The 14257-nt window shown below is 33.9% G+C and overlaps 1 protein-coding gene across 2 annotated transcripts in view; it reads left to right on the top strand.

Annotated features, from left to right (window-relative positions):
* The window catches only part of tup (LIM1_Isl and LIM2_Isl domain-containing protein tup), an 81421-nt gene extending 67664 nt beyond the window's left edge, over positions 1-13757 (top strand). The window contains exons 6-9 of one of the 2 annotated variants that reach the window (XM_088263957.1): positions 7691-7829; positions 8299-8461; positions 9262-9483; positions 10321-13757. In XM_088263957.1, coding sequence (XP_088120083.1) covers positions 7691-7829; positions 8299-8461; positions 9262-9483; positions 10321-10467 — 671 coding nt within the window. In that variant the 3' untranslated portion in view covers positions 10468-13757. Of the gene's footprint in view, positions 1-7684; positions 7830-8298; positions 8462-9261; positions 9484-10320 lie in introns of both variants that reach the window. The other variant, XM_088263956.1, reaches the window with a different exon arrangement.
* The last annotated feature ends 500 nt before the right edge of the window (positions 13758-14257 follow it).

Raw genomic sequence — 14257 nt, 5'->3', positions numbered from 1 at the left:
ATCCCACACACTCGCGTTGAAAGACGCCGCCTGTACCTCTACACCAAGTATCCACGAACGAGGCGTCACACGTTGTCGCATGGATTCAAACACCTCATATCGCTCACTCCTTTCAAGAACGTCATAAATCAAAAATCGGCAATTTACAGTTGTGCATGTTTTCGGAATGCCTAGAAAATGTACTATATCCCAGCAAAAGAGGCATATTTTTGACTTAATATTTACCCGTTACAGGGCAGAAAGGGCTGTTTTTGCATTTCAAAGAAAAGGTATTATTTATGTTTGTTTTAAATATACTAAATATTTTTCAAATGTAGAAAAAACATTCAGGTTTTGCCTTAAAAGATCTGTTGCACAGTAAAAAGTTCAATAAGTGGCTTGATACTTATTTTTAATACAATGCATTATATTTTTAATCTTGAAAAACGTTCTCCAGAAAAATCAAGTTTTTTTATTCATGACGTGTGAAAGAAGTGAGTGATATGTAAATCTTTGTTTCTTTAACATAATTTTTGACATCTCAATATAGATGAAGGAGAAATGGAAGTCTGTGCATTTACAGGACTTACGACAGTCATAGGCTGGTTCAGTGATCACTTTACACGAGTGTAACATTCACCAATTCTACCTATGATTGACAACCACACTATTCAAATTCTCGGAACTTCTAAATACGAATATATGGTTCAATTATCGAAATTTTGTGCTTGAATCACTAGAATTTCACTAGAGATTGAATTGATTGATTGGTGAGATGAAGAAGCTTTTTATTGAGCTTAATTTTTAATTTTATTTTTATTGAAATTAATTCATTTATATCTTGATTATAATATCCATTGAATCCTGGATTATAATCACATACTAGAAGAAACGCTAGAAAACATCATTTTCAATTCTTAATTAAGCTTATAATTTGACCAGTCAATTTATTTACAACATTTTTAGTATATCCAAATACTTGTTCACAAATCTGGATTATTTCCAATAAGGAGTGATTTTTTTACATTATTTTTGACATCTCAACATAGATGAAGAAGAATATGGAATGAAAGAATATGTCAATGAAAACATTTAAAAAAATCTTATTCTACATTTATATACATAAATATAAGTATACATATATACATATTTATATATATATATATATATATATATATATATATATATATATATATATATATATATATATATATATATATATATATATATATATATATATATATATATATATATATATATATATATATATATATATATATATATATATATATATATATATATATATATATATATATATATATATATATATATATATATATATATATATATATATATATATATATATATATATATATATATATATATATATATATATATATATATATATATATATATATATATATATATATATATATTTATATATATATATATATATATACATATATATATACATATATATTTAGATGTAAATTTATAATGGTATCATTCGTTTAAAATCGTTTGTGGTAGAATAAATATTTATGAAAATACCGTATTTCCATTCTTCCTTGAACACGCAACTGCAGGTTAAATATTCACCGCATAATGAATGAATGACGTTTAAAAAAAATTATTTGAAAAAAAAAAGAAAATGAGTTAAGTACCTTCTTACAAAGGCCGTGTACTCAATAGTGTTGCCAGCGGATATTACTGAAATCGTTTAAAAAAAATGTGCTTACTTAGTATAAGACAGGATATTGGTTACATAAATCCGGTTATTCACGTGCGATGGATGCCCGCGGGAAATTTGTGTTTAATTGCATATTTTAAGGGTCTATTCTTGAGTGTAACAATATAATATTATTTTTTAACATCTCATCAAAGATGAAGAAGAATATGTAAGTCTGAGCATTTACGGGGCTGACGACCGTCATAGGCTGGTTTAAGTGATCACTTAACACACGTGTAACATTCACCAATTCTACCCATTATTGACAACCACACTTCTCAAATTCTTGGAAGCTCTATAAATATGAACCAATTTAGAAACCTTGTTCTTGAATCACTAGAACTTCACTAGAGACATCTATTGGTGAGATGTAAAGAATTATTAGTGATTCAAGAACAAGGTTTCTAAATTGGTTCATATATATATATATATATATATATAGAGCTGGTCAATAATGGGTAGAATTGGTGAATGTTACACGTGTGTAAAGTGATCACCTAAACCAGCCTATGACGGTCGTCAGCCCCGTAAATGCCTAGACTTCCATATTCTTCTTCATCTTTGATGAGATATCAATAAATAATATAAATTTGGATAATTTATGTAACGCCATTTTCGTTAAATACTACCTCAAAGGCGCTTTATGTTTTACGATTTTAAATATTGACAAGGTCAAATTTTAACAGCGTTTGTGAATATGAACACGTATGGAGTTCTACAAAGTACGCGCCAATTCAATAATATATGTAATTATTATCGGAAAAGGTGAGTACTTCCGATTTTCGGCTTATCACAAAACATGTAAAAATAATCATTATACCACTTAAGAATAGTCAGGGTTTTTCAAGTACCTACATAATTTTTTTTAATAAACCCTCTTCTACATAAATTTCTACCGCTATGTTGAACAATATCTCATTGGATATTGATCTGTGACATGTGTCTGAATGAGTTTTCCAAAGCGGGATAATTCTACACCTTTAGCAAAAGTTCTTGTATATTTTCGATTTTTGCATGTATTTAATTATACGATTTAATTTTTTTTAGTTTGTAATGTACTCATATGTTAATTGAAAATAAATCAATTAAAACTGAAATAAAGTCCTCTTATGAGGTCTAAAAATAGGTAGGTCAAAAAATGCCGCCAAAATGTTTAAAAAAAAGTACTTATCTTACTGTTTTTTTTTATGTTTTAAATTACTTTAAATCTTTGCTTGATTAAAATGCTGTCATAGCGGCTGTAGGAGGAAAGCTCGTCCTATTTTCAAACGATGTAATGAAGAACCATTGTATTATTTTTTGACATCTTAACATAGATGAAGAAGAATATGGAAGTCTAAGCATTTACGTGGCTTACTACCGTCATAGGCTGGTTTAAGTGATCACTTTACACACGTGTAACAAAATGTAAAGTAATCACTTAAACCAGCCTATGACCGTCGTAAGCCCCGTAAATGCCCAGACTTCCACATTCTTCTTCGTCTACATAGGTTGAGATACCAAAAAATAATAGGTATGATAGATAACTCCAATAATTGAAGATAATTCAGATTTGTGAATAATTATTTGGACACACTTAAAATGTTGTTAAAAACGATTGCAACCAGAGTGTTTTGAAGATTTCCAATCACCCATATAAAACCTGTTCATTTCTTATATTATTATCATTTTCTCAGTAAATTGTACCATTATTCATATTTACAACATTTTGAGTGTGTCCAAATACTTGTTCACAAATCTGGATTATCTCCAATTTTCGGAGTTATTTTTTAATATAACAGTTTCTGCTCAGTAAAAAGCTTCTTCTCATCTCACCAATAGATGTCTCTAGTGAAGTTCTAGTGATTCAATGTTTCAAAATTGGTTTATATATATATAGAGCCTCCAAGAATTTGAGTAGTGTGGTTGTCAATAATAGGTAGAATTGGTGAATGTTACACGTGTGTAAAGTGATCACTTAAACTAGCCTATGACGGTCGTCAGCCCCGTAAATTCCCAGACTCCCATATTCTTCTTCATCTTTGATGAGATGTCAATAAATAATATTATTCATATTTATTGTAACTGCAGACAGTTGGTAGAATTCCATATTGAATTGTTGGGTAATATATCCAAAATAAAACACGGTTTTTGTTGGATTGAATTCTACATTTATTTATGTATATTTTAAATAATAAAAGAAGCGCGTTTCTATATAAGAATTGATAATTTCTGATCGATTTCTTTGAAGTATCGTTCCTTGGCGGCTCTTTGTACGTACTTGAGCCGGCGAAACTCCATACAAACTTCAAAAGCTATTGTGAACGCAATCTGCGATTGTAGCTAGCGCTACAATGTCTCTATCTGTGAGAGTTATCACTTCCGACCATTGAAAATCAAGACCACTTCAAATAATATTATCTATAATACAATAAATAAATATTTAAAATGAACTTGCAAGTATTCTTTAAACGCTTTATATATTTTTGAATTCTTTTTCATTTCACAATATAAGTATTTTAATTACAAGTACAAAAAAATATGTATAATATTAATACAAAAAAAAGATCCCACAAAGGCATGGCCTGTGTGTGGGTAAACACTTTATTTTTACTTATTTTTTTTACAAAAATGTTAATAATATTAGTATATCGCTCACTCCTTTCACGAACGTCATAAATCAAAAAACTTGATTTTTCAAGAAAACGTTTTTAAAGTTTAAAAATATAACACAATGTATTAAAAATAAATATCAACCCACATATTGAACTTTTTACTGTCCAACAGATCTTTTTATGTAAAACCTGAAGGTTTTTACTCCATTTGAAAAATATTTAGTATATTTAAAAAAATAATTAAACAATACCTTTTCTTCAAAATGCAAAAACAACACTTTCTGCCCTGTAGCGAGTTTAAAATATGCCACTTTGCTAGTATATAGTACATTTTCTGGGCATTCCGAAAAAATGCACAACTGAATATTGACAATTTTTGATATATGACGTTGTTGAAAGGACGGAGCGATATCCGATCATACCAAGTTTTCTTCTCTTTTCCTCTGCTTCTACTCCCAACCACGTTCGCCTCATAAATTTATTTTATGGTTCTTTCTTCACTCATTCGTTCCAAATGTCCAAACCATTTTAAGACACCCTTATTAATTTAAAAAGCCCTTTAAACGTGTCGGGTTGTGGTCCCGTGGTTAGAATCTCGGACTTTTGAGTCAGAGATTCTGGGTTCGAACCCACTCTATCACAATTTGATATCCATTTCTAATAAGTCAGGAGTCGAATTAATCGTCTAGCTTGTATGAGGAGATGCATGAACGTGGAAGCAGCGAATAATGTTTGCAAAGACAGGGTACTGTGGCGTTCAGGAGTTCTATTTTCTCTACCTACCACTGCGGAGAAGCGGCGTTACAGTTATTTATTTAGTTAGTTAGTTAACATGTACGTACAATGTAAGTCTAACTAATAAGTAACTCGTAATCTCACTTCGTTTTCAATTATTCGAGTCCAGCGAAGTACACAAAGGGTTGGCAATACAAGGGAGGATAAGCATCAAGGGTAATTGGTCCATTGTCCAGCGAAGGGTGATTTTAGGGATTAGTTTAGGTGCTAAAATTGTTGGATTCAACGCCTGGCTGACGCTTGGTTTTGTCGCCCTAATCCTTCGGTATTGGACCATCTCAATTATAACGCCAGCCAAATGGTTTAGTTAAATATTTACGAACAATACATGAGGGAAGTCGGTGCAGTGAATATTTGGTTGATTGCGTTATAAGCATCATCACACGAGATTATGATCAATTTACATATTAGGCATTTCGTATATTTGGGATATATGTCTTCTAGGGATGGAAAGATTGATAATGATATGGAAAGGATAGTGAATGGTGCACTGAAATAAAAATCTAATAGATTTTTGTCACGATGTTGGTTTATTGACTAATAAATTAATATGAAAAATCACAAGACTATCGATAACATTCTTATTGAAATCTGTAAAGAAGTAAGGGAGATATGAAGGTTTAAACTTTAGATGTTTGAATAAAACGAAAAACGTGCGTTCGCATATCGCTCACTCCTTTCTAGAACGTCATAAATCAAAAATCGTCAATTTTCAGTTGTGCATGTTTTCGGAATGCCCAGAAAATGTACTATATCCCAGCAAAAGCGGCATATTTTTAACTTAATATTTACCCGCTACAGGGCAGAAAGTGTTATTTTAGCATTTTGAATAAAAGGTATTGTTTAATTATTTTTTAAATATACTTAATATTTTTCAAATCGAGAAAGAACCTTCAGGTTTTACCTAAAAAGATCTGTTGCACAGTAAAAAGTTCAATAAGCGGCTTGATATTTATTTTTGGTATATTGTATTATATTTTTAAACTTAGAAAACGCTCTCCTGAAAAATCAAGTATTTTGATTTATGACGTTCTTGAAAGGAGTGAGCGATATGTCATCAAATTTCCGTCATATAACGTTTTATGACGTTATATGGTTTATGTCTGCCTCCGTAGTGTAATGGTCAGCACGCTCGGCTACCATTCTGGAGGTCCCGGGTTCGATTCCCAGGGGGGTCAAATAAATATTTGTGATTTTTTCCCTGTAATATTTATTCAATATTACCCTGAACTGGTTCCTGAAGCGGAGGGCTGATCACCTTTCCTTCATGTGTAAAAAAAAGCTATCAAGATAACACTGCGTTTATATGACGCAGTGCCCTATGCACCATTGGGGTGCGGATAAGGGTTTTTAAATAAAAAATTTAATAAACTCATAGATGTATGTAGTGAATTCTCGCAAACTGTGTTTCGAGTTTGATCCATATATATAAAGTTTCAAGAATTTGAGTAGTGTGGCTGTCAATCATGGATAAAATCGGTGAATGTTACACGTATGTAATAAAGTGATCACAAAGTGAAACCAGCCTACGACGATCGTAAACCCCGTAAATGCCCAGACTTGCATATTCTTCGTCATCTATGTTGAGATGTCAAAAAGACACCGTATACGGTGTTTGAAAATGACGCGGAATGGATCGAAATACGTCACAATAGATTTTAAGAAATAGTGATATTTACTAAGTAAAACTGAACCAGTATAATTAAAATGTAACTTTGTTTTATAATCACTATAAATATTTTATTATTACTTATTATAAAATGGAAAATCACAAAATTAGTGTTTCAAATATAAATTATATAAAACTTAACCCTTTGCTGCATCGTGTATCAAATTTGTTACATGGCCAAGTAAGTGTTGAAACATATCGCTCACTCCTTTCAAGAACGTCATAAATCAAAAATCGTCAATATTCAGTTGTGTATGTTTTCGGATGCTCGGAAAATGTACTATATCCCAGCAAAAGCGGCATATTTTTAACTTAATATTTACCCACTACAGGGCAGAAAGTGTTGTTTTTGTATTTTGAAGAAAAGGAATTGTTTAATTATTTTTTCAAATAAACTAGTTAATTTTCAAATGGAGAAAAAACATTCAGGTTTTACCTAAAAAGATCTGTTGCACAGTAAAAAGTTCTATAAGTGGCTTGATATTTATTTTTAATACATTGTATTATATTTTTAAAGTTTAAAAACGTTCTCCTGAAAAATCAAGTTTTTTGATTTATGACGTTCTTGAAACGAGTGAGCGATATATCGATATCTCATAAGGATAACCATTGCATGTTGTTGCAAATTTGATACACAAGTATTTTCTTCATTTTTTCTTGTTAAAAGTTTTTCATTCTTTTATTCATTTTTCCTCTAATGCTTAGAGTAAGATACAAAAGAAATTATTTTTTTATTTAAAATTAAAGTCATGCAATGAAAGGTTAAATTAAAAACAAGTATTTGGACACACTAAAAATGTTGTAAATACAAGTTTGTAAAAGCACCACCAAATTTTCTAGAATGTGCTACAGCAACATAATGCCAAGGTTCCTGGTGCAGACTAAATGCAATTAGTAATGTGTCTATACGCCTTCCAGATTCAGGCAGCGAGTCGGGCTCGCACAAGGGCGGCGGCGCGCGCGCCAAGGGCGGAGCCGGCTCCGCGTCCGGCGGCTCCGGCGGCGACGGCAAGCCGACGCGCGTGCGTACCGTGCTCAACGAGAAGCAGCTACACACCTTGAGGTCAGTCACCAATGATAGAGAAGTAGATGAATAATGTACTTCGTACTTCCATAGGGTGTGTGAGGTATACACATTCAAATTTCCCGCGATAAATTGATGGCGGCACCCGCCGTGTGGCATGTTGCGCCATCTTGTTGAAACCACAGCTTTGTCACACCAAAAAATACAAATGTTGTTAAGAGACCACAGCACTGTCACATCAATGCCATTCAACTGAGGCACGAAGAAGTCGGTAATCATGGTTCTGTAGCGCTCTCCATTGACCGTAACATTCTGGCTGGTTTAGTCATTAAAAAACATATGGGCCAATGATTCCATCTGCCCATAAAGCACACCAAACAGTGACTTTTAATGGGATGGACAAAAATGTTAAAAAAAAACTAAACGGTTGTTGTTTTATTATGTAAAATGCAGCTCCACCGAGAAATGTCATCACAAAACTTAAATTTAAGAAATTTTGATTTTTCAGAACCTGCTACGCCGCTAATCCTAGACCCGACGCCCTCATGAAGGAACAGCTAGTGGAGATGACCAGTCTTTCACCGAGAGTTATCAGAGTTTGGTTCCAGAACAAGCGCTGTAAGGACAAGAAGAAAACTATACAAATGAAGCTGCAAATGCAACAAGAAAAGGTACAATACGACTTCTTCTTTTAAAACCTTTATTTGCATATCCAAATAATGATTCAGTCAAAAAAATTCTCCTTGGGTTCAGAGGAGCTTTTTCCTGAGAAAAACAATACTCAATCGTGTCGACACGTACAGGGGTCGACACTTAAAGTGTTGCCAATTAAAAATACTGTAATTTTGTCAATTTTGATTATTTTTATTTTAAAAAACTTCAGTATACCGTAAAAATCGTTGCTCGATGTAGCTATCTTTAGCGCTGATAATAGCACTGAATCTGACCGAGAAGGCTATACACGCTGCACGAATGTGGTTTGATGGTATTTCTTCCCATTCTCGATGAAGAACAATCTTTAAGGCGTCGAGCAACTCATTTTTTTGGTCAATATTTTGGCCTCTAGAATGGACCATATGAAAAAGTCCATTGGAATTAAGTCCAAGGAATGTAGTAGCCATTGTTGTGAAGAAAAAAACTTTTTCTTGTAAAAAAAACCTTGGGTTTCACAGGCTTTATAGGATGGTGTCAAATCTTAATCTTTGCAAATAATCTTCACCTACATCTACCACAATCATGCGTTCAGACATCTGACCTGAATGCCTTCAAGTGTTTGAAGCAATTGATCATGCCAAGTTTTCTAAGTTACGGACAGTCACATGTTGGCCCTGTGAGCATGTATGTGATTAGTCACTTTATCCACGGGTGCCTCTTTCTGACTCACCCAAGCTCTGGACAGTCAGCACGTTGGCCCTTTGATCATGCATATCATTAGCCACTTTATCCACGGGCACCGCTTTCTGACTCGCAGTATATGGTGCAGGAAGGAAGGAAGCTCGGCTACGGAGGCATGCAAGGCGTGGCGCTGGTGGCCGGCTCGCCCGTGCGACACGACTCTCCCCTGGGGCTGGCGCCCCTTGAGGTCACCGCGTACCAGCCCCCATGGAAGGCCCTCAGCGACTTCGCCCTGCACACGGACCTCGAACAGGGAGGACCGCCCCATGGACCCGCATTCCAGCATCTCGTTAATCAGGTAATTTTTTTATTATTCTCTAAAAAAAATCTACTTATACTAATACCATAGGTTTTTTAACTCTTAATATTTATTCTATATTACCCTGGACTAGTGCCTGCGGAGGGCTGATCACCTTTCCTTCATGTATTAACGATCAAAATGACACTGCGATGCGACAAAACGATGTATGATAGATGTTCGAATAGTAAATAAGGAAGGAATGCAAAGCTGAGATAAGCATTATCGATAAAATTAAGAAAGGTGCGTTGAGATGGTTTGGACACGTAGAACGAATGAGTGAGGAAAGAACGATAAAACGAATTAATAAGGCGAATTTAATTTGGAAAATGAGCAGAGGAAGACCGAGAAAAACGTGGCACTCAGGTATGCCAAATACTTACTTGAAAGTGGTCAGGTTAGGAGTCGTAACAATCGGCGGGTATGTATGACGAGATGCATGAACGTGGATGAGGCGGAGAATGTTTGCAGAGACAGAGTGGTGTGGCGTTCTATTCTCTCTGCCTATCCTTGCGGTGAAGCGGCGTGATGGTTAGTTAGTTAGTTAGTTTCAAGTAAAAATATCAATTATGGCTCAATAATCAATGTTCCGCAAACTTTTTCTATTCAAGGTACATCTACCAAATTAAGAAATTTCAGAGGTGCATATGTTAAATATGTTACCATATTATGGTAACATATTTAACATATTATGTTTAATTCTTTCTGGTCCATATATATTTTTTATAATTCCATCAGGTCCACAATAGATTAACAGCATTACAGGGTAAAACAATATATCCAAGTTTTTTTTAAAGTTAGTTTTGAATATTAATATTTTTATAAATATTTTTGCAGATGCATGGATATGACCTGAGCGGAATGCACCAGCCACCCCCTCCCCTTCACCAGCCCATGATGCAAGACTCCCTCGTCCACCCCGACAGCGCAGACAGCTACGTGACCTACCTCGAGAGCGACGACTCCATGCCGGCTAGTCCCTAGCCTCTTGTGGTACCCTGGCAGTACAACAAGATGGCCACTTGCAACCTCAACTGATCAAGGACTGCTGAACTTCTACCTGAACCACCACAAGTATCCGAGGAGATCGACCAAACATGGACTGGCCCAGCCAGCGACGAGATATTGACGGTAAAATGGCTTGTCAACAGTCGAAAATGAATATCCTGAGCTGTGATACTGTTCAAAATACATCGCAGTACCTATCTAGGTCTTAAGAGTGCTGCCATTTTCAAAGGACTTCATGCTGGCTAGTCAAAACTTCTTGTGGTACCCTGGCAGTACAACAAAATAGCCATCAGCAAATTTAACTGATGAAGAACTGTTGAATTTCTATCTTAATTACCACAAGTATCCGAGAAGACCGGTGAAACATGGACTGGCCCAGCCAGCGACGAGATATCGACGGTAGAAGGGCTTGTCAACAGTCGAAAATGGATATCCTGAGCTGTGAGACTGTCGAAAATACATCGCAGTACCTACCTAGGTCTTTAGAGTGTTGTCATTCTAACCTAACCTCTTGTGGTACCCTGGCAGTACAACAAAATAGCCATTAGCAAACTCAACTGATGAAGAACTGTTGAATTTCTACCTAAACCACCTCGAGTGTCCGAGGAGACCGATGAAACATGGACTGGTCCAGTCGAAAATGGATATCCTGAGCTGTGAGACTGTCTAAAATACATCGCAGTACCTTTCTAGGTCTTAAGAATGTTGCTATTCTGTCCATTCAACCGCCACAAGTATCCGAAGAGACCGAAGAATCATGGACTGGTCCAGTCAAAAATGGATATCCTGGGCTGTGAGACTGTCGAAAATACATTGCAGTACCTACCTTGGTGTAAAGAGTGTTGCAATACTCAATGGACTCGTGCATAAAAGCAGTGTACAACTTTCTTATTATAAATAAAGTACCTTACTTGTCTAAAAAATATTCGGAAGAATCTCATTGCTCCTACAGACGGGTGAATGTTTTAACGAATGCATTTGGCGCAGGTTTCGTTTTGTTTCTACCTTTTGGCGTTGTCTATGGTATCTCATGTTAGCTGCGATCCGTTCTCTGTCGGTTTTCGATCGCACATCAAAGTGGCAAAAACAGGCCTGTCTCTGTCATATATCATGCCGTCGCATGTTTTCATTAGTATTGTTTATAAGCACTTCAACATAGCGGCTAAGAGGATGTCGCCAGGTAGCAATTCTTACTATACCCATGGTTGTAGTATATAGTTGTGGTATATTACCAGGTTGCAATTTTGATGATAACGCCTGGTCGGCCATATGCATTCATAAAGACATTCGAGTGTATGTAGTAGCCATCAAAAAGGCGTTCGCTAACTTATTAATTTCAACCATAGATGTCGCTTTAGAAAAAACGGATATCGTCCCTTCCAAAGGAAATTTGAGTAATGTAATTTTAATCATGGACACAATGCTAAAGTTACACTTTGTATTTAAAGTGACTACTTACTAAGACCAGCTCTGTAACTTCTCAAACTTCTATATTCTCACCCCAATACACTTCATCATTTAAACTTTTTATGAATTTGGCATTATTAAAATATAAAACACAGTGTGTAAGACCACTTTTAATAAAAAATCGACTAGTTTTGAGAACTACTGGTGTTCTCATCAGTAAGTGAAAATGCAAACTGTTCTGTAGTTGTCAAAACTAGTCGTGTTAACATTAAACTTAAAAATGATCCTAAATAATACCATTGCTTCATTTTTTAATTTGAATTCTTCATCTTTGTTCAGATAACAATGAAATCTTGGTTAAAAATATAACCCTTGGGTGGAATATGACTCAGAATTAGCAAACAAAGATTTAGGCACAGTCAAAATATTGCGGTTAATCTCAAAACACTAAAATTCAATACCCAATAATCTAGAGAAAAATATTTAAAACTGTCTTAAATTTGTGTCATTTTAAATGGTTTATCTTACGTTATTTGTGACCATATCTGCAATGATCAATACTGATCAATGCTACATGCTTCTTCTCTCATTTTTCTTCTTCTCCCTCTTCATTGCCTTGCTTATTATCTAGAACTGTGGTCTCCTTGGATGTCATAGTTCCCTTTTTTCATCCACGTGTGATATTTCTATAAATGTCCCGTTTACTACCAGTTTCTTGAGAAACATTGCTTCTGAAATATGCCCAAGATAGAAAAAATCCTTTTCTAAGAATTTATGGAGAGATTTGTACGCCAGGAAAAAAATACTACATATTTAATTTGCCATATGATCTATGTTGTACTGGATGTCTCTATTTCAATATAAATAAGTTACAGTGGAACCTCTCATAACGAGTAATTCGCATAGCGAGCAAAAAATTTGAAAAAGTTGCTCACTTAACTAGCGACACAGAAAGGGCAAGTCCCTATTTCACGACCCGCGCCAGTTAAAACAAAAAAGGTTTCGCTTAACGAATAAGATTCTGGAACGAATTGTGCTCGTTATAAGAGGTTCTACAGTAAAATAATTTTTTCACCGAAGTATAGGAATGATCATTTTGCCTTCATGATCAAATAAACATTGCGTCAATCTGATGCAGTGCCCAGTGCACCATTGGGTACCGATAATGGTCTGAAGAAGAATACGAATATGAGTTAGTTATATTTCAATAATTGGGTAGGTTTGGGAAGGCGTGCAATTCCTGTATCTATTTTTTTATACATAAAAATATACATTCTAATTTATTGAACAACATTTTTATTTTGTAATTATGTATTAGAAACTATTTTAATTTGCTGAGATTGTCTTCATACACCTATTTTAAATTGCAATGCGTTCAAAAAAATGAGATTAATTGTGTGAGAAAATGACATCACGTTTGATTCTAAATATATACTTAAATTGAAAGGTGTATCAAAGGTGCAATGAGTAAATAAATTATAAATGTAAATATATTTGAATTATGTTTGTATATAAAATATGAATGCACAAAATATTGTGATGGAATTGCTGAACAATTGTAAAGTTTTGATAATTTGTTTTGATATTGTAAATAAAATGTATATATGCGTTTTGAAATGAAGAGTGACAAAATAAATTCTTGCAAAATATAGGTACCTACTGCAAAATGAGATTATTTCATGTTTAGTTAATAATTTTTATATAAAAAACACATTGTGATTAAACTCGTTATTGAAGTTTTTAAATAATAAAAAAAATGTGAATAGTTTTAAATGTGTAGCCTAAATATGTTGTTTAAAATATTTAACATAATTCCTTTTATATAAGAAGAAAATTCTCATGTTATTGTGTATTCTTTAATTTAAGAGAAGTATAAATTTCACTAAAATGTGATAAAATTCGATTGTTTTATTCCAATTTCCTTTTCCTAACTAATAAAGCTATCAAAATGTTGGTTATTATAATATTTATCCATACACCTGCCCCGGACTGTTAGTCATGACAGTTACTAACACTAGCATACAAACAACGCTATACACTACTACATAGCTCTATTCACACACATCTACACAAAATATTAATTACATGCGTTATAGGGGGTTTGCTTAAAAAAGGGCAAAGGATCTATTGGCTAAAAAGAGTGGAATGGGACAAATGTAAATGGTAACAAGTCTCGATTGTAAGACAATAAATTCAAATATAATAGAAGATTATACAGAAAATTAATTTGGATGGTAATGAATAATATTTTTGTATAATAAAACTTTGCATAAAATATTTGTACTCCTGTAGAGATATTTATATTAAAAACGCAATCCAATTGCAAAATTTGGAGTTGTTATTGCTAATCCATTTAAAA

This window comes from Brachycentrus maculatus, unplaced genomic scaffold (assembly GCF_059751285.1).
Source record: "Brachycentrus maculatus isolate JH-2025_06_01 unplaced genomic scaffold, ASM5975128v1 h1tg000211l, whole genome shotgun sequence".
Taxonomy (NCBI): Eukaryota; Metazoa; Arthropoda; class Insecta; order Trichoptera; family Brachycentridae; genus Brachycentrus; species Brachycentrus maculatus.
The sequence above is the reverse complement of the archived record's forward strand: the minus strand, read 5'-3'. Positions and strand labels throughout refer to the sequence as shown.